Source organism: Acanthopagrus latus, chromosome 9 (assembly GCF_904848185.1).
Source record: "Acanthopagrus latus isolate v.2019 chromosome 9, fAcaLat1.1, whole genome shotgun sequence".
In the NCBI taxonomy this organism is placed as follows: Eukaryota; Metazoa; Chordata; class Actinopteri; order Spariformes; family Sparidae; genus Acanthopagrus; species Acanthopagrus latus.
Window position 1 is genome coordinate 4,985,535 of NC_051047.1, and position 18,732 is coordinate 5,004,266.

General features: G+C 40.3%; 1 protein-coding gene and 1 long non-coding RNA gene across 4 annotated transcripts; one reads left to right on the forward strand and one right to left on the reverse strand.

Annotated features, from left to right (window-relative positions):
* The first annotated feature begins 2,102 nt into the window (after positions 1–2,102).
* LOC119025659 (CD209 antigen-like protein C) lies at positions 2,103–17,132 on the forward strand. Its single transcript, XM_037109448.1, has 6 exons — positions 2,103–2,328; positions 2,423–2,524; positions 2,935–3,102; positions 3,744–3,886; positions 13,487–13,590; positions 16,231–17,132. Exons 1-6 carry the CDS (start codon positions 2,259–2,261, stop codon positions 16,385–16,387), a joined length of 744 nt encoding a protein of 247 aa, XP_036965343.1. The 5' UTR covers positions 2,103–2,258; the 3' UTR covers positions 16,388–17,132.
* A 134-nt stretch (positions 17,133–17,266) lies between these two features.
* Positions 17,267–18,584, reverse strand: LOC119025660. Of its 3 annotated transcripts, none has more exons than XR_005076896.1 (3): positions 18,570–18,584; positions 17,537–18,381; positions 17,267–17,433 (listed from the first exon to the last, which is right to left on the reverse strand). It is a non-coding gene; the product is annotated as an uncharacterized LOC119025660 (long non-coding RNA). The 3 variants fall into 3 exon arrangements; XR_005076895.1 differs by having other exon boundaries at positions 18,521–18,579; XR_005076894.1 differs by lacking the exon at positions 18,570–18,584 and having other exon boundaries at positions 17,537–18,560.
* Between the last annotated feature and the right edge of the window lie 148 nt (positions 18,585–18,732).

Here is an 18,732-nt window from a genome sequence, read left to right on the forward strand (position 1 = left end):
TAGGTAACAGTGCATCTTCACAAATTAGACCACAACTGAAAATGATCCATTAGTCTCCAGAAGGCTAAAGAGGTCTGTGATGTGCATCATTACTACTGTTCAAGACATTCGGTAGTATTACCAAATAAGGTCAGAGTAATGGAGGAGTCTGATGATTGACCTTAGGCATGTATGTGTGTCATCAGATTACTGATTAGTCATCTCAACGCCGTTTATTGAGTGCAAATAAACCAAAAACACTCCAATTAATGGCCAACTGCTCTGTCTCCTGAGCCATAGCTGCACCAAGATATACAAGCACCTGCGATGGTCTGTTATCACCGAATTTTATGATTTCTGTTGTGCCCTGGAATGGCCTGCGCACACATTCCTTCAACCATTCTAGAGAAAACCAGGATGAATACCTGGAAAATGTGCTTTGACAAGATTTAGCTCAAGGAACTGAAACAAATTGCTGTTAAAATATGAGGCTGCTACACCACTTCTCTCTTTTTTTACAGCTGAAGAAATGTGATAATGAGCCTTATCAGAAGTCTTTGGCAGTTTGACTCTTCACTTAGTCAACAGCAGCAAAAGGACCACATCACAAACTCATTAGAAGTCAGTGAATCTGTAAGGAATCTCTAAACCTCATGGTTCCTCGTCTTGTTTGTCTGTGGAAGAAATCTTAAAGAGGTCATATTATGGACATTTTTGGGTTCATACTTTATTTAGGGGTCCTAGTAGAATAGGTTTACGTATTTAAAAAAAAAAAAAAAAACACATTATTGTTCTCATGTGGTGAATTTCTGCAGCATCCTTTACACAGGATATAGCCAAAATAAAAGCAGAGTTGGGCGTGTTGTGCCCCACAAGGTTTGGTGATCTAAAATATCTCCACTACAGCAGTAGCAAGTGTATGTCTGCTGACTGACTGCTGGAGTGTATATATTTTGTGATAAATACATACAAATATATATTTATATAACACCTGTTACACAGTACAGCACGTACGTTACAGAGGTAAAGGCTCGACTCCAAACCAGGTGTTTCAGGCAGTGCAGGAGCAGTGTTTTCTGTGCTGCATAACACAATAATGGAAAGGCAAAACCCAAAAAGCGTGATATGACCTCCTTGAAAGATACAGCTTATTGAATGATGAAATAAAAAAAAAAATTAAAAAAGATGTTTTTTTCCTCGCCAACAGTTTTCCTATGGAACACTGTCTGGCTGAGTGACAAATGGAGTGCTGAGGCTGTTTTCCTCTGCTTCAAGTCTTTAATAGTATTTAACTCTCACTACTGTGAAGTGAAGCCAGTCAGTCAAACCATTGCGGTAACAGCCATGAAAAAAAATGTTTAAATCTTAGATGTCATAAAATAGTTCCTAAATAAATTGTTTTTAAATGCATTCATTCCTGTAGTAGTCTATTCTTCATAGCATATACAGTCTAAATGTCTATTTTTATTCCAGTGTAATTAGGAGGATGACTTTGTAGCAGGAACATTGGTCGGTTCCGGGCATTTATGTGCTCAGCGGTATATAGTATTGTTGTCTTTGTCGTCATCGGCTTCAGCATCATTCAGCAGGCAAATTGTTCTGGAAATTAAACATGCAAATAAAAACAGAAACAGTTGACAGGACATTACACACAAAGTTAAGAAATAATTAAAGCGAACGTCCACTGTGACAATTTCTAGAATGTGAGCCAGTAGTTTAAAGAAAACGATATAATAGAAGGTGTACCAAATTAAAATAAAAGCAGTTTATGGTTTTTGTTTTCGAACTTTAGCTGCTATATACATGGAATAAACATGCAAATGAATTTAGCTCTCTTTTAAATGAATGTGAGGCCACTTCTTTGCAAGTTAAGAAATGAATAAAAAATGTAAAGCTCAAATGCGTCACATAAAAATGGGTTCTAGAGGTTCCCCACACATTCATTCACTCCTGTTTTGAGGTAGTTTAAAGTCAGCGATCCAACATGAAATAGTCCATTAATTCCTCTTGAAATATATATGCAATGTAATGCAACCATTTCAAGGTTTTACAAAAGTGCCAATTGAAAAGGACCACAGACGTATTATGTACATGTTCATGTGCCTTTACACAGATGTGGAACTTAAAGGTATTGAGCTGGTGGTTTATGTTTCCTGTGCAAACTATTTTCACCACCTTGAAAAACCAATGACTTCCTGAGAACCGTGAGAGACGTTGAATCCACCATCATCATATACATGCACTGACCGTTTAGGAGAGAGCTGGGTACCTTTTGAGCGATGGAGGAGATCTATGAAAATGGTGATTACAACAAGCCTGTCGACCCAACACCTTCAACAAATCAGACAGGTAAGAATGCTCACTCACACACATGGGTTGTGCATATTGATGTTGTGTATTATCCTGTGTTATGATCATGATATCATGTCCTCTCTGTGTTCAGGTCCCAGGAGCTCAGAGAGGAGGCTTCATGGAGCCGTGGTTCTCTGTCTGGGGCTGCTCAGTGTTGTCCTGCTGGTTGGACTCATCAGCCTCGGTGTCTCCTGTGAGTCTGTTTTTCATCAGTCAGTGTCAGGGTGAACTTGTGAGAGATGCACGTGTCTTTATGAATATGATTTTACGGCCATGGTAAATATATTCCAGCAGCTAACGCAGCAAAATGACATATTTGAACATCTGTGGATGATGAAGAGCTGAACCATGTTTGAATTCAGGTGCAGGTTGCTCAGTATTTAGATATTTGCTGGGGAAACATCAGAGCATATTATTATAAAGACTGTACATCACTGTTTGGACTTCAAGTTCATTTCAGCCCTCAGGTTGATATTTCATAGACTGCATGAGCAGAATGAACATCTTCCTCTGTCAGGACAAATTAGGATGATTTTGACTCAAATATAGAACCTTTAGTCAGTATTGGTATCAATGCATGAGTGAATCTTGATTTAATTTCAGACTGGGATTTAGCTGCAGAACACTCCACTGTCAAAGCCAACCTGACGGAGCGTCTCCAGGCCAGTAATGACAAGCTGTCCTCTGTGTCTGAAGAGAGAGACCTGCTGAATGCCAACCTCACTTCAGTGTCCAAAGAGCTGGACAGACTTCAGAGTTTGTCCAAACAGAGTGAGTGCTCGCCTGCCTGTGTGTGTTCTGCACAGCTGTCTGTTAACATGAAGGACAGGAGCTGCCACGGCCTCATTTATAGAACACCTATATACAGAGACTGTGCTGATCAGACACTTGTATCCCACTCTCACTTCTGTCAGTTACATTTATGTACCCATGACTTTATTCATTCTTTCAATTCATTCAGACAGGAATATATTTAAGTTAAGAAACAACAGCGATGATTGACAGTTAGAAACACTGGCCCTAACCCTCCAAGATAAAAATATCCGGGCACCCTGCTTAAAGTCCCTTCAAAGGTGATAGTTAATGTTTGTTTTTGAGAAAAACAGTTGCATGGAGTTCAAAGAGGTTGGATCAACTATTCAAAACATCTTAATGATTCAACAGTGTGCAAATCTTGGTATCAATATATTTTATTCAAAACATTATTGTCATTTAAAAATATCGTTCTGTTTTTGATGATGTTATTTTGTTCCATTCTGGTTTTAATTCATTGTCCATGATATAAGAAATATTAATTAGCACATCAGTTAAAAACATTTTCATCCAAAGAGCATACATTCAATCCTCAACCTCCCAAACTGAGCAACATGGACCTTGTCTGATCTTTAACGTCACTTTGATGCTTTTTCCAGAGAGAACTTGTCCTGCAGGATGGAAGATGTTCAGTTGCACCTGCTATCTCTTCTCCACTAAGACTGATTCTTGGGAAAATGGCAGACAAGACTGCAGAGACAGAGGAGCAGAGCTGGTGACCATTGACACTGATGAAGAACAGGTAGTGAGGAGTTTTTCCTTCTAGAGCCTCGATAGATTGTAAAGTCCACTGAGACAAATTTGTGACTTGTAAATAAAATAGACTTTGCATGGCTTCTTACCCACCTATATACTTCATGCGCACCTCAGTTTTTGCCCCCCAAAAAGTAAAGGAACAAATTACTTTTTCTTTTAATATTTATGTTTACTGTTTTTCAGAATGAGACAAGAACACATGGACAAACAGATAATAGAAAAAAAGAATAGAAAAAAGACCCTCCTTCCCCCCCACCCCAAAACTAACAAGTGAAACAAGAAACATGAAAATCAGCACATCATAATTAAGAGATAATAATGTGTCAAACATGTCTCTCTTGTGTTCATTATAAAGTCTCAGTTTCTCCGGGTGAAGCAGATTTACTGTGGGTGCAATGTCTGACCTCCATGCCTGGAGGATTAACTTCCTGCAATCACAGTTCCAAATAGGATAGCCCTTTCTCATATTTATTGGCAAAAGACAAAGGGGTAGTTGCCCAAGAATGGCTACCGATGGATCAGGCTCCCAACATTTCCCATAAGCCATAGAGAAGCAATGAAAAATACTTTTCCAGTATGTAAGTATTTGTTGCAAATGGGTGAAACATCAGCAAAGAAATTGCAGTTTTTCTCTAGAATAATAGAATGTCTTGTCTTAAACTGTATAAGGCAATGCTTGACATTCACAGAGCAATCATGTATACTTTTTAAACATTCATCCCATACTTCACCTCACAGTTCTGTATTCAGTTCATCTGTCCATGCCTGTCTAAGACTCACTGTGTTCAATGGAGTATTGTTGTGTAAGAGCCGGGAAAAGAATGAATGAAGTCTTTAGCTGCAGGGTCAAACTTGTTCATTGCCTCAAGGGCCTCATGCTCTATCACAATTTCAAAGTTGTGTAAATGCATCCTGACGTAATTTCGAATTTGAAAGAATCGAAAAAGGCCAGATTCAGGAATGTCATACAAGGCAAAAATGCTGTTAATATATAAATCACCTATGTTGCAAATGCCTTTCCCCTTCCAGAGAGAGAAAACACTATCAGTCAGAACTGGTAAAAAAAGAAGGTTTTCACATATTGGGTTGCCCAAGTAGGTTTTTGGAGACTCGATGTAATGTTTTATTTGCTTCCAGATTCTTATGGTGTTGCCAGTTACAAAACTGTTAACAAAGAATACCTTTTTAACAGCAGTGGGACTGTTAAGATGAGCAGATAATTAAGTATAAAACTATATTCATATCATAGAGCAGTTATTTTATTAAGTACTTCTGTTTTAGGTTCAGTTTTCTTTGAATGATCATGATCATCAATTTTGGTTAGTCTTTCCTTAGATTTTTTTTCCGCTGCTGCCTCATACAATATTATATGGTCTCTAAGGACAGCCTTTATGGCCTCCCACAGAGTGGAATCATCCACATCGCCCATGTCATTGGTACTTAAATATAGTTCTGTTTTACCAGAAAGATAGGTTATTCAAGCACCAGTTATGTTCACCTCTCTTATGGTTCAAGTCAAGACTTAAGGAGATAGGAGCATGATCTGATATTAGTATATTATAAGTGCAGTCAACAACTGACTGTTGCAACTTAGAATCCAACAAAAAGAAATCAATCCTAGAGTAGGATTTATGTACTGTGGAAAAATAAGAAAAATCCTTTGTGGTAGGGTGGAGACGCCTCCAGATTTCCACCAAAAAATGAGTGTGCCACTGTTTCTAAATATACTGGTCTGGGAGTGCTGTTGACCAAGAACAAGATCTCAAACATAGTTAAAATTTCCACCCATGATTACATTTGAATCCGACAAATTTGGTAAAGTGTTGAAAAGGTTCTAAAAAAAAAAATCGGGTTGCTGAAATTGGCCCCATATTAGGGGTGTAATGATTCATCTACTACATCGATGATTCGATTTATATTCCTACGATCCAACTACATTGATCTGTGCTCGGCAAGTTGGCCTTCCTTATTTGGGAGTGGATAAATGGTATATTTTTTCTTATGATAATTGCAAAGCGTCTTGATTATGAACTGAAGTTCAACTGATAGACCTTTAAGCCAATGAGGGACAAACTATTTTTGCTGCAGTTTTTTTAATGTGTATCTCCTGAAGAAAATACATGTCAAATTTAAGTGCCCGTTTTTGAAATGAATCAATCCATCTTTGGGTAATGGAAAAAGCGTTCTTGCTTTCTCAGACTTAATTCACTCTAATGTGACTGGTGGTATGTAGTGATGTTTAATCATAAATAAATCTAGAAATAAAACCCTAAGCCTATCAAACATCATATGTCCTTAAAGGATTGATAACATAACTCGTTATCAACTTGACAGAACCCAAAGTTTTTCAATGAACTCTCTCCTGTTGATGCAGGGTTAGGGTGCATGCTTGGAAACCCTGTGCATTACATCAACCTTAAACTCTAAAGAGGATGTACTAGGGCTTTCACTTTTTATTCTAAATTTGAATATTCGTTCGAAAGTGGAGGGGAAAGTTCGTATTTGAATGTAATGACCTGTCCGAAATCAAAATGTACGGTCTATTAGCGCAACTGACAGCTTGAAGTAATTCGCCTTGTGATCCAGCAGAGGGCGCCATTAATTTAGCTTGACCTCTTGTGCGCCCTGTTAACTCTAGACCTGTCAATTCAGCTAGTAGTATTATGTTATTTGCTATGAAAATGGAGGACACTAGCGAGCAAAGCCATCCTGCGCGGACAATCGCGACACCAAAGCATCTGAGATGTAATGTATGTAAGTATTTACTGTTCTACACCGTAGATGGAAAAGTAACTAACAAAGCTGTTTGTCGACTTTGTACAAAGCAGCTGTCTTACTCCACGATGACAACAAATCTGCGGACTCACCTGCTAGCTTACAACCACGTAAGCTAACATTAGCAGTGGAATATACAACCTCGTCTGACAGACTACTACTCCGCACACTCACCGGGGGGTAATTTATTCGAATTCATTCGACTAAATTGCGTGTCATTTCAAATTCGTTCAAACTTGATTTTTTTAAAAAGTGACTCCGGTGTAATGACACACCAGTGTGTAAGCCACAAGCCAGCACCGCAGATCCAGAAGAGGCATGACTGTACATGATGACGACGATATCTGTGTGTATTTTTCAACGTGTTTCCACTGGTGTCCTCCTGTCATTCTAAACACGTACCCACTGACTGTTTATAATCATATGGATGCTGTCATAATGTGTTATGGTTGAGATCTTGACCCACCATGCATCCTGGAAAGTGACAAAGTTACGTTTTTCCCTCTAAATGTCATAATTACATAACTGCAACTGTAAACTGGGTGTTGTCTGACTCTCACTCATGGGGAGGGAGGCTGTTTTCTGGGGGAAACTTCATTGAATTCTCAGTCAGGAGTGGATAGTCAATAGTGGAAGATGACAAAACACTTAGTGAGTTAAAGTTTGTTGCCAGGGACAGAGGCTGATTTTCAGGCAAACATGTGATGAGGAGTCGGTAGGACAGACAGGGGACAGATATTTTGTCAAAGTCAATTTGAATGCTGACGGCTGAAGTGATTTTGAAAAACCTGCTGAATATACAGGAAAATACTCGCCTGAAATGCATAAAACTACAACATTTTGGTACATGAAAAGTTTCTTTAGCTGAACAAAAAGCTGAATATTGGAAATAGGGCTCCAGAATTTAATGCTCAAAAGTAACAGTGTGGTTAATGGGGGAGATGCCAGAGTGCTTGTCGCTCTGGGGCTTCTACATCCAAAAGTTTAAGTCCTACATTTGAAATAACATCATCAGCTGAAAGCCGCCAAGATGTCCAGCATTTCTATGTGTATATTGTCTATGTGAAGTAAAGGATGTGGGATCTAAATCAAGCTGAAGAGAATTTTATCTCCAGTTTTTCTAGCTGATCTCCACTCTAGCAATGATGTCACGCTCTCTAGCTCAAGCAATACACACCTATTATAAAATCTGATGACTGTAATTGCTGAAGTAGTAGCAGAATGAAATTCCCATATGGATGAATGGGAGAAAATTTGCAAAAAATGCTGAATATTTCATGCTTGCAGCATTCACACTAATTAGTGGGCAGCCAAGTTGTTTAGATGTCAATCACAGAATGTGATTTTGAATGTAAACATTTAGAATCAAAGTTAAAAGAAATGGAACTGTCCGAAAAGGCAATAAATCAAAGACAAATGGAACCTTCAATCATCAAAGCTGAGATTCCATGATGCATGTCAGCAAGGGTATAAAAGGGAAAGCTTCAGACTGTCCCATCATTTTATACGTTCAATCGTCTCAACAGGTTACACTGCTGATGAAGAGGGAAAGCAAAGCGAACAATCAACAGGCAGATCACTGACACACTGTCAGACAGCAGGCTTACAATGCTCAGCTCCAATTCACAGCATGAAATCAGCCAAAGATACCCAACTGACTTCATCACTGTCAGACAACAGGCCAACACTCTTCAACACAAGCTTGAAAAGGAAGTCAGGTCTCACGCAGACACAGTGTTGGTTGGCTCACATGTGATCATCAACTTGAGGGTTGAGCTGGACACCCTTTGCCAGAAGATGGCAAAGAAGATCAGTGTCTGGCAGCAAGAGACCACAGGTGATGTGAGAACCAGGATGCGAGGTGCGAGGATGATCCAGTGGAGCTGCAGTAATCGCTCCCTGAAGTCCACTGATAACGCACTGGCTCCTGAACTCCCAGAGGAAGATCAAGTCCCTGAGGAGACTCCCCCAAAAACGTCAGAGTGACCCCTTCGATCTGGGTCGTGGGTTCTTCCGGGTCCTCCGGTTCCCACAAGAAAAATGATACAAATTGAAAATAAATTAGAAAATTAAATTTGAAAATCAATTTGGAAATGAATTTGGAAATGAATCTGGAAGTGAATTTGAAAATGAATTTGAACATGAATTTGGAAATGAATTTGGAAATAAATCTGTAAAATAAATCTGGAAATGAATTTGGAAATGAATTAGAAAAACAAATTTTTTTAATGAAATTGAAAATCAGATGTCTGCATTAATAATTGTATTTTGCAGGATGTTGTATTTTTACAGTGTGATGGAAAAATTCCTTTTCATTATGGGTTGATGAATTTTGAACTATTTTGTTGAATCAAATGTATGAACACCTAACCTCTGCCCTATATGATTGTAATAGAGTCACGAACCAGCCAAAACTCAGATAGAAAGTCGCCTTCTTGTCTCATGTTTTATGTCTGATAATTTTATGCTTCACACAGAGTCCCAGGTCATGCGTCATGAAGTTTTAACTTTATGTCTTGTGTGGATGAGAAGCCTGTCTGATTGGGATAGTCGTATGTACGTATGTGTGTAGCTTAATCACTGCTGGCACTGAGAGTGCTTGTCTCTTCCCCTGACCTTGTTGATATCTGTGTATAAATTGTGAACACTCCTTTACTCGGGGCTCATTCACTCAGCTCATGAATTTGACTGTGTGGTGAGTCCATCTGCAGATGGTTGGATTAAACTTACCGAAAAGACAGATCTGACTTTACTCTTTTATTGACAGAAATTTCCACCACAACAGTCACATGTTTAAAGAGGTGGCAGTTCATTTTATGCACATGGTCAACAGGTGTGTGGAATATCCTGATCAACAGGAACATTATTATATCACTAATGAAAACACATTGACGACATGTTGTGAGAGCGATGCTAGCAGCTCTCTGAAGCTGTACTTAACAGCCGACCACCACAAATAATTGAATGTGTGGCAAAAACTAGTCAGTGCAAAAACAACGTCAACAATCTCAGATGTTGTGTTTGTGTGTTATTGCTTGGGGTTTTAGTTAATAAGGTAATTTCAGTATTTGTGTTTACATTTTATTAAGTTATGTAACATATTTAAATACGTAGCCTGTACTAGCCTACTCAACCACAGTAGGAATACAAAAATCAAGAAGAAATGACGTATACAAGTATACAAGTCCAAAAACATCAGGAAGGCCTGACACTCCATTTCTGAAATGCTCTATGAAGTACGACGGTACAAAACAGTGTCACTCAGTGGAATCAAGGAGTAAGCGAGGTTGTGTGTCAGCTAGAGTTTATACATAGCAGATGGAAAGATGAGCTATGACCATCAGAGCATCTCTCTGTGGTTGCAGAAGATGGTGGGGTGGCGTTTCGCGACTGTTGAGTGTTAATTTCAGGAAACATGGTTACTGTTAATTCTGAAAGTAAATGAACAACGTCCCCATCCTTTACTCCCCATCTCAACTAACTTATCACACTCGGTAGACAGTCAACAGTCTTCCACATGTTACACAACAAAACACACTTTATTTGTCTACTGCATCCAATAAACATTATCCAGTCAAACAATATCACAGTTTCTCGTTAATATTTTGATGCATTGTAAGAACCAAAATAACATGTTTTGGTGATAAGTGACCCAAAAAACATCATCACTTCGCGATGACTTATCACAAAAAAATGACATGTCACAAAATAATGAGTTTGTATCACAAAATAATGAGTTTGTATTACAAAATAATGAGAAACATTCTCAAAATAATGAGTATTTCAAAATAATAATTTGGTATCTATCTTTATACTTTATCGTAACAACGAATTATCTTCTAATAATGAGAAACTCTCAAAATGACTTAGTATTAACCAGTTTGTTATCTGAAAAAACATGATCTAATGTTATTTAGAGACATGATGACTTACAGGATTTTTTTTCTCAAAGTTCCAGAAATGAGCTACCATAACAATCTGGTCTCTGGTCTCTTTATGTGAAAATAACCTGCTTTGCAATGCACTGCTCGTGTGTCGATGTTTGTTAAGTCAATAAAGCTCCTTTGAATTGAGTTGAGGCTGTTTGACCGATCAGAGTTTGAGTTTGAGGCGTCTCACTTCTGGTGTCTCTTGTATGGATCCAGTTAGCTAGCAGCTCTCCCTGTGTGTCCACCAACATACTCACAGTTAAATGCTTTGTATAACTGGCAAATAAAAAAAAGTAAGTGCCGTCATTCATCTGTTACATGTTTTCGGTGGCAACAGTAACCGAGCTAACACTGCCCAGTCCTTGAGCACTAGCTGCTTGGCTAACTGAGCTAATGTGTTAAGGGCAGCTACAGTTGGCAGCAGTAAGCAGGTACTCCGTTGATACGCTGCCCCCCATTTGTTTTTGAGCTTTACAGGTGGCCAATTCTTACATATTGCACCACTAAAATGTAATGAGCTTATTGCTATATAACCTTATATTGACTGATCTGTGTGTGTGGTAGCAGATAAGTTACAAGAAACTGCAGCATAGAAATGGAAGTTGACGCGAGGCGCTCAGCTGCATGCTTCCTTTAATAGCAGGGGTTTAACATCGGCGAGTGTTTGACTGAGGAGGTGAGAATATGGGCCACGGGTCTATAGTTAAGTAAATCTGTCAAGTGTCGCCACGTTTCTTCTGATGCATATGTTGTACGTCACTGTTCACGCCCAACTTCATGCTTCACGTCACGTCACATGTTTATGCCTACCCCAGTGTCGACTTTTTGGGAAAGAAGGAATATTAAACCTCTCTTTTGGATAGACAGGGTGGCAGAGTGCAGCCTTTACCTTGCAGCAAATGTGCCATCTTTTCTATCTAAAAGGGGCTAGTAATTCCTCTCTCAACCAGTGGAAAATGCTGTGAACACCTGATTATGCACGAAAAAAAATACCTCCATATACCGTGAAACCTAACCCTAACCATTTTGAGAAATACCATGATATACATTTCTCCAAACAGGGTAGACGAGACACCCCCTTTCACAAATAAACACTGAGAAGAAAATAAAACTCATTAGTCCTCACCCAAACTAAACATGAGCATAGCTTATGAACTGGCAGTCTTTGTTAAACAGTGTTAACTTACACCATCCTTTCATGTGGCAGCATTACTTGCATAACATGTCTGGAATATCAGTCCATCCCCTGGCTTGCAGCAGCACTGACGGCTATGTCCCATCCCTCAACTTCACAGCTCAGGAACTTCTCGGCTTCAGCCAAGTTAGTGAATGTACCGGTGTTGTTGACCATGACCACTAAGCGTATTGGGTTTCGGAATCCACACTGAATCGACTTGGCCCTGCACTTCTCCCTGATGGCTTGAAAAGCCTGACGTTTCTTCATCATGGCCGAGGTGAAATCCAGAAAAATGTACGCTGGGCGGCATTATATTATAGAGGAGCTTTCTCTCTTGCAGGCTGTATCACAAGCTCTGTCACCTGATAATAGTGTATCCTAGCGATGATGGCTCTTGCTTTGCCGTCTGTAGCCGGAGCCAGGCTCAGGTGGGCCCAGTCCATTTCTGTTGGAAGGTTGGAATGCTCCTCTCCAAGCAGTTTAGGAAGCAGTTTAGATATAAACTCCGTTGGCCGGCCATTTTCTGTCTTCTCCTTAATCCCGACACTACGAATATTCTGCCTGTAGGAGTGGGCCTCAAGGTCATCTAGCTTATCTTGTTGCTGCTTGTATTGGGAAGCCAACGCGTCATATCGCCTCTCTAGCCCCTCTAGTCACCTCTCATGTTACTCGGTGGCGGCCTCAGTAGATTACACCCGGTCACTGAGTTTGGTTAGGGCTGCTTTAAAGTCCAAGATAACTCCATTGATGGTAGTAGGAGCCAGGGAACTAGCTACACTAGCGTTAGCTTCACATTCGTCTGTTAGCATGTCACAATGGTCGCCAAAGTTGTCCTGCCCAGGACATTTGTCTTGCTTCTTTCTTTTATCAGTTTTCTTCATCTTGACTAGGATGTTTTAGTTCACTTCTGGCACATGAAATGATGATTAAATGTCTTATACATGAGGCAACGGTGAAGTCGAGGTGGAACTCCCCTAACACACGTTACTCCATATCAAAACCAAACTGGAAGACCTGAAAGAAACAAAGTTATGTTTATTGCTCTAAATTACATAATTATACCCCACCCGCTTATCCATTCACATTTGTTCAGTTTGCCGGTGCTGTGCCACAGATACTACCTCCAGAGGCGCACACAGGAGAGTGCTGAGAATTAGAGGAGGTGGCAGTCGATCAGCTCATTAAACCCCCCCTCCCTGGTCTCTTTGCATCTGTGTGAAGAGGGAGATGACATGTCCAGCTTGTCCGCAGCATACGCAGTCGTCCACCGAATCTCTGCTGGTGTTCTGCTGGGGTGAGACACATCCTGCCAAGTTGCATAGACTGAGGGTGTAGATGGAGATGGGCATGTGGTAGAGTTGGCTGGTGGCATATACAGTATTTGGGGCTTTTAGGCTGAGGGTTGGCAGGCACTAATCTAGTGTCCCTTTCCCTACGTCTTTCTCTTAACATATTGTCTAGACGTATAGACATTGAAATGTGGACCTCCAGGGAGGTGGTTTCATTTAGACACTTGTTAGCAAGAGCTTTTCTAAGACACGTAAACATTTAATCACATGGGTGATTCAATTAAACAATTATCTGTCTGACATTATCACCTTGCTTTTGTTTTTACTATGTTTTAGCTATGATGATCAGGTTATTACAGTAATAATGTATATTGTATCATAGAATGAATGGCTTTATTTCCCTCTACCTTGAACAGGAGTTCATCTCTAAAACCATCACGGAAGACAATTGGATTGGTTTGAATGACAGAGAAGAGGAGGGGACCTGGAAATGGACAGATGGAACTCCACTGACTGTGGGGTAAGGCAAACAGTTCAACACTTGATTTGAAAATAGACACAAATACACCAAACAGGCAAAACATTATGACCACTGACAGGTGAAGTGAATAATACTGATTATCTCTTCATCATGGCACCTGTTAGTCAGTGGGACATATTAGGCAGCAAGTGAACATGTTGTCTTCAAAGTTGATGTGTTAGAAGCAGGAAAAATGGGCAGCGTAAGGATTTGAGCGAGTTTGGCAAGGTATAGATTGTGGAGTCCATGCTATGATGGGTCAGGGCAGTTTTGGCATCAAGGTGGATCAAAACAATATTAGGCAGGTGGTCATAATGTGAAGCCTGATTAGTGTACAACGATTGTACATTACTAGAGTAATTTCTGTCTAATGGTTTGAATAATTGTTATCAGAATCAGACTGACTCGCTGTAAGTATGTGATTTGTCAAGTACAAGTACAAAAAGCAATTTGTATGAAAACCTGGCCTGCAGGAGCAGAAAAGGTCCATGTCAGCTATATGCTGTAGAATGTTGAAGATGACTATCAGCAGGAACAAAATGAAAAGAGTGTCAGATTGAAAGGAGTGGGTAAGAAGTAAATAATGTTTTTAATAATGCAAGGCTGCTCCACTGATCCTTGCTCTTCCCAGTCCAAAGTCCACTGTTGCCAGCATCTCAGTAAGGAAAGTCGCTATTGGCTGTCCTAAAAAGTCACTAAATGACGGCGTCGCCCAATTTGCATAAATGGCCATGTGCATTTAATTGAAATGTGCTGTTGGAGAGAGGAATAATGTCATGGGGGTGACAAAAAGTGAGTAAAAAAACACCTGTATTATGTTTAGCACTACAAACAAACTTACTAAACTTACTAGATTGACCGTATTTTAGTTTTCGGCTCAAACTCATTTTCAATAGGTGTGCATGGGGCACTTTTACACCAGCATCAAAACCGCTATTTTTAAAGCACTAAGAAGGCTCGACACAACATGAAACTTTGCTCGTAGTATCACCAGGGGTGAGAACATTGTTTGTGTACAGAGAGTTTACTAAAAAGAAAGTTTCTGTATAATTCACGTCAGCAGTAGTGTCTTCCTCTAGTCGTTGTCATGGCAGCCCAGAAGCGTCGATCCCCGAGTGCAACCTAACAGGAAGGAGAGTAAAGTTGGACCGCTCCTAAAGCTTAGTTCCATATAAATGCCCGGATAATTTGTTGTTTTGTTGTTAGCGAAAAACAATATTAACCTTCAACTTGAAAAAGGAGCCTCATATAAGAAGCAATACTAAAGTCAAAAGCCAGAAAAGTCACGTGACATCTCTTGTGGCTAGTTTTTGCCGTGCAAATCAGTCAAATGGCCGAGGAGGAGTTGGAGAAAGTAAGTTTATCATTTTTTCACAGAGCCTTAGTGGCTCATGGGGAAGTAGTCACATCGGGTTCATGTCATTCAGACAGACCAGTGTGGAGATATGCAACACTTTGTGTTTTGAGCAAAATGTACAGGAAGTTGTTGTTTAATAATTTGAGTATTGTTTGGAATGTCAAAATTCTTTTAATAGCTTTTTGTCACTTGACTTTTGTCACTGACTTGAGTATTGTTTGGAATGTCAAAATTCTTTTAATATCTTTTTGTCAGCAGCGTCAACAGATCATGTGTGCAAAGTTTGGTGCAAATCAGTGAAATCGCCTGGGAGGAGTTAAAAAATGCAGGTTTGTGAAATTTTGCAAATTTGCGGGGATAAAAAAGGTAGGCGGAAACGGGCGTGGCCTATATGACAGTTGTGACATTTATTCAAAATTTAAGTACGTTTTAAGTAAGTTTTTAGTAATAAGTTTTGAGGCATGTTCAGGCAGGGAAAAAGGGGATCATTTGGGACGAAAAAGTTGTCATTTGAAAAAACTCGCAGGTCGAGTCCTGCTCGGGCCCTAAAAAGCCTAGGTTGCATTTTGGCGAGCGTTTCACTTTAAAGTCAGGTACTCGGGCTAGTTGCGTTGCATCATGCAAATCTGCAATCAAAGTTGTTCCAAATGTGGCAGCTGGTTTTCTACTGCAGCACATCTAGACCTAACTGAGTAAAGTGAAAGAGAAACTAATGGTAGAACAGTGCTGGCACCAGCAGAGCCAGTAGAGAGAAGAGTGAAAATATATTTTCCATTAAGAAAAGCCTTCAGTGTTCTTTCTGGCTCTTTGTTCAATGAAGAGACACTCTGCAATTATGAATAACTAACGCTAGAGCAGCAGTTTGGCATATTTTGTCATTACAGTTAGAGAACTTAACAAGTCTTCCAAGTTACACAATAAATACAGTATGTTCTTTAATGAACAAACAGCAGTCGCCTCTACAAAGGCTTGATATTTTGTTGGTCCATGTGTCCAGCCCGACGAGTCAACGACCTGCCACTGGAGAGTTTGTTTGTCTTTAAAGAAGTTTTTTTTCTGGCCTTTTTGGGGAACTTACTAAAACAACTAATGCTGGATAATCTCTTCAGGAAACACTACAAAGACACCTGTAAAGATGTAGGAGTGACTTGCTAACAATTCAGGACCCAGAAAAATGTGATTTCTCCGAGGCTGATGGACCTCTGTGATGAAACGTTGTGTCAAGTCTGTGTTCATGTCAGTGATAAACTTTGTCATGATTCTCTCTGTCACTGCCCTGACAGGTACTGGAGAAAAGATGAGCCTAATAATGGTGGTGGAAATCCACAGTGGGGTGAGGAGGACTGTGTACACATCAGATCTGGTGTGAATGCCAAAAACAGCTGGAATGATCTGCAGTGTGATAAGTCTCTGAAGTGGATCTGTGCCAAAATGTCATGAGTTTTGAAAGGACTTTCTTTTTTTTTCACGGAAAAGCTGAAATTGCTTTGCTTGTTATTAATGTGAACTAGCTAAATTTAGCATTTGTACCCCTTATTCTATCATAAAGATTGACTTTTAATAGGGAGATAGTAATAATAATAAAGTTGCTTGATCTCTTATCAGAAAGGTCTGCATGTCATGTGTTGTGGAAATTCTACTTTGTGAGGTTGAGAGTTGCTAAGTCTCCGAAGAACATCAGACTTCAGCGTATGAATCAGATCTCTTTAATAACACGCAGCGTGGAGAGAAGTCAAAAGTGTTCTCTCTCTAACTGAAATCTAAAATGTTATTGCTTAAGTACAGAAACAGAGAGGAGGTTACCTTCATTTACAACAGCCATAAAACTTTTTCTTTACATAACAAAGACTCTTTGCTGTTTGGGTGTATCCTGTCCTTCCCAGGATAGTGACTCTTTGATGCAACAGATGGGACAGCAAATGTCATCTTATCTACATTTCTGTATCTTCCCATGTAGGGGATGTGCCCCCACCTGTAGCTCTCTGACACCTCAATCAACATGACATTCTCCCCTCCTCCTCTCACATCCTCCTCTGACATCAGTCAATATGCCATTCTATTCACCAAACAGTACAAAAATCCAACCAAAATCAATGGATCAGTGTAGATTTCACTACTAGTTGGCGATCAACAGGCTCAGCACCTCAACAGAATTTTAGGCTACTCTCAAAATTCCAAAAGACATATTGGATATTTACTCTGGATATTTAATATGGTTGCTAATGTCCACATTATTAAACATCATGTTCAGGCATCTTTTTTTAATTTCAACATAACCCTGTTGGAAATGTGTCACACAAGAAATATAATACAGCAAAATGACTTTCTTTATTTTATTGCCTCAGGTGACAACTATTACAACTTTAATGGAACAAAATAATATGACATAACTTAATTAACTAGGTGCAGGTCCCTGTGAGGTGGGATAAACAAGAGGGTGACACACTGCAGATACTGCTCTGGGGACAGACCTTCACCCTCACCACCTGAGGAGACAGCAAACAAGACCGGCAGGGTGGGTTATACAGCAACGCAACGCAAAAAATAAGCTGAACCCAACACAACCACACACACGCGTAGCCTACTTACGTGTCCCTGTCTTCAAGCGCAAGTTCAATCCTTGAACATCTGATGCAATGCCACACTTCACACTGGCGCTTGCACAGGAGCATCCTCGGGCACACATGCTTTTCTTGCAGCGGCAGTATTTGCTGTGTTTGAGTTCAGAAGGTTTTGCCTCTTTCAGCATCATGGTTTCCACCATTTTCCCATTGATATGTTGTCTCCCAAAATCAATGGCAGTTGGTTAGGTTGGCTGAACCATGTGTGCTCGCTTACACACAGCCAACTGATGCAGGGCTCGGCGAAGGTGCGATAGGAAGGCATCTTCAGTTGGTGGAAGGCAACGCATCTTTCCTTTGATGCTCACAAAGAGAGGGGCTCGCAGTGCATCTACAGTACCACCAAAGTCACTCCTGTCATACAGTGACACCATGTATCGCCGTGCAGCTGTTATAACCTCCTCCTGAACATCCAGGCTTTCCTCAGGGTCACCGTACCTGCACAGCAGCAGAAGGTCTGTCAGTTGTGTGGACCTGCCTTTGTCCTCTTCTGTACAGATAGCTCACTGTGTCACATCCAGTAAGTATGTAGGTGCTGAGGAGAAGGCATATAAGATCTGAAGCTGTAACATCATACTTCCCCGCCAGAGCTTCAGGGATGGCATGAACAGGTAGGAAGATATCCGTCATCTTCACCCACAGCTTCAATCCACTGAATAAAGCTAATCTGTTGAACTACATGGGGGAGGCATGGGCAGCTCAGAACAAGTCACTTCCTGCAGGTTGCACACTTATTCTTGGTGGAATCTTTTGTGATCCTGGTCGCACTGTCCTCTTGTCAGCAGATTGTCAGGTTGAGCTCTCAGAACTTTCCTATGAGAAACATGAGGAGGCAGATACCAGGATGTTTGCTGACTTTGCATACTCAGTGTAAATTCTGCACCACAAACGGGCTGTAGTGGTGGCGACAGACACAGATGTGATCATGTTGTGCATGTACTGCATCACACACGTGGATGGGCTGCAGGAGCTGTGAGAGAAGACGATGGATATCTTCCTACCTGTTCATGCCATCACAGAAGCTCTTGTGTGTGTGTGTGTGTGTGTGTGTGTGTGTGTGTGTGTGTGTGTGTGTGTGTGTGTGTGTGTGTGTGTGTGAAATCAAAGCAAACTAGAACCTCCACATCAACATTCCATTCCGGACCTATATTAAGGGCAGGTTCA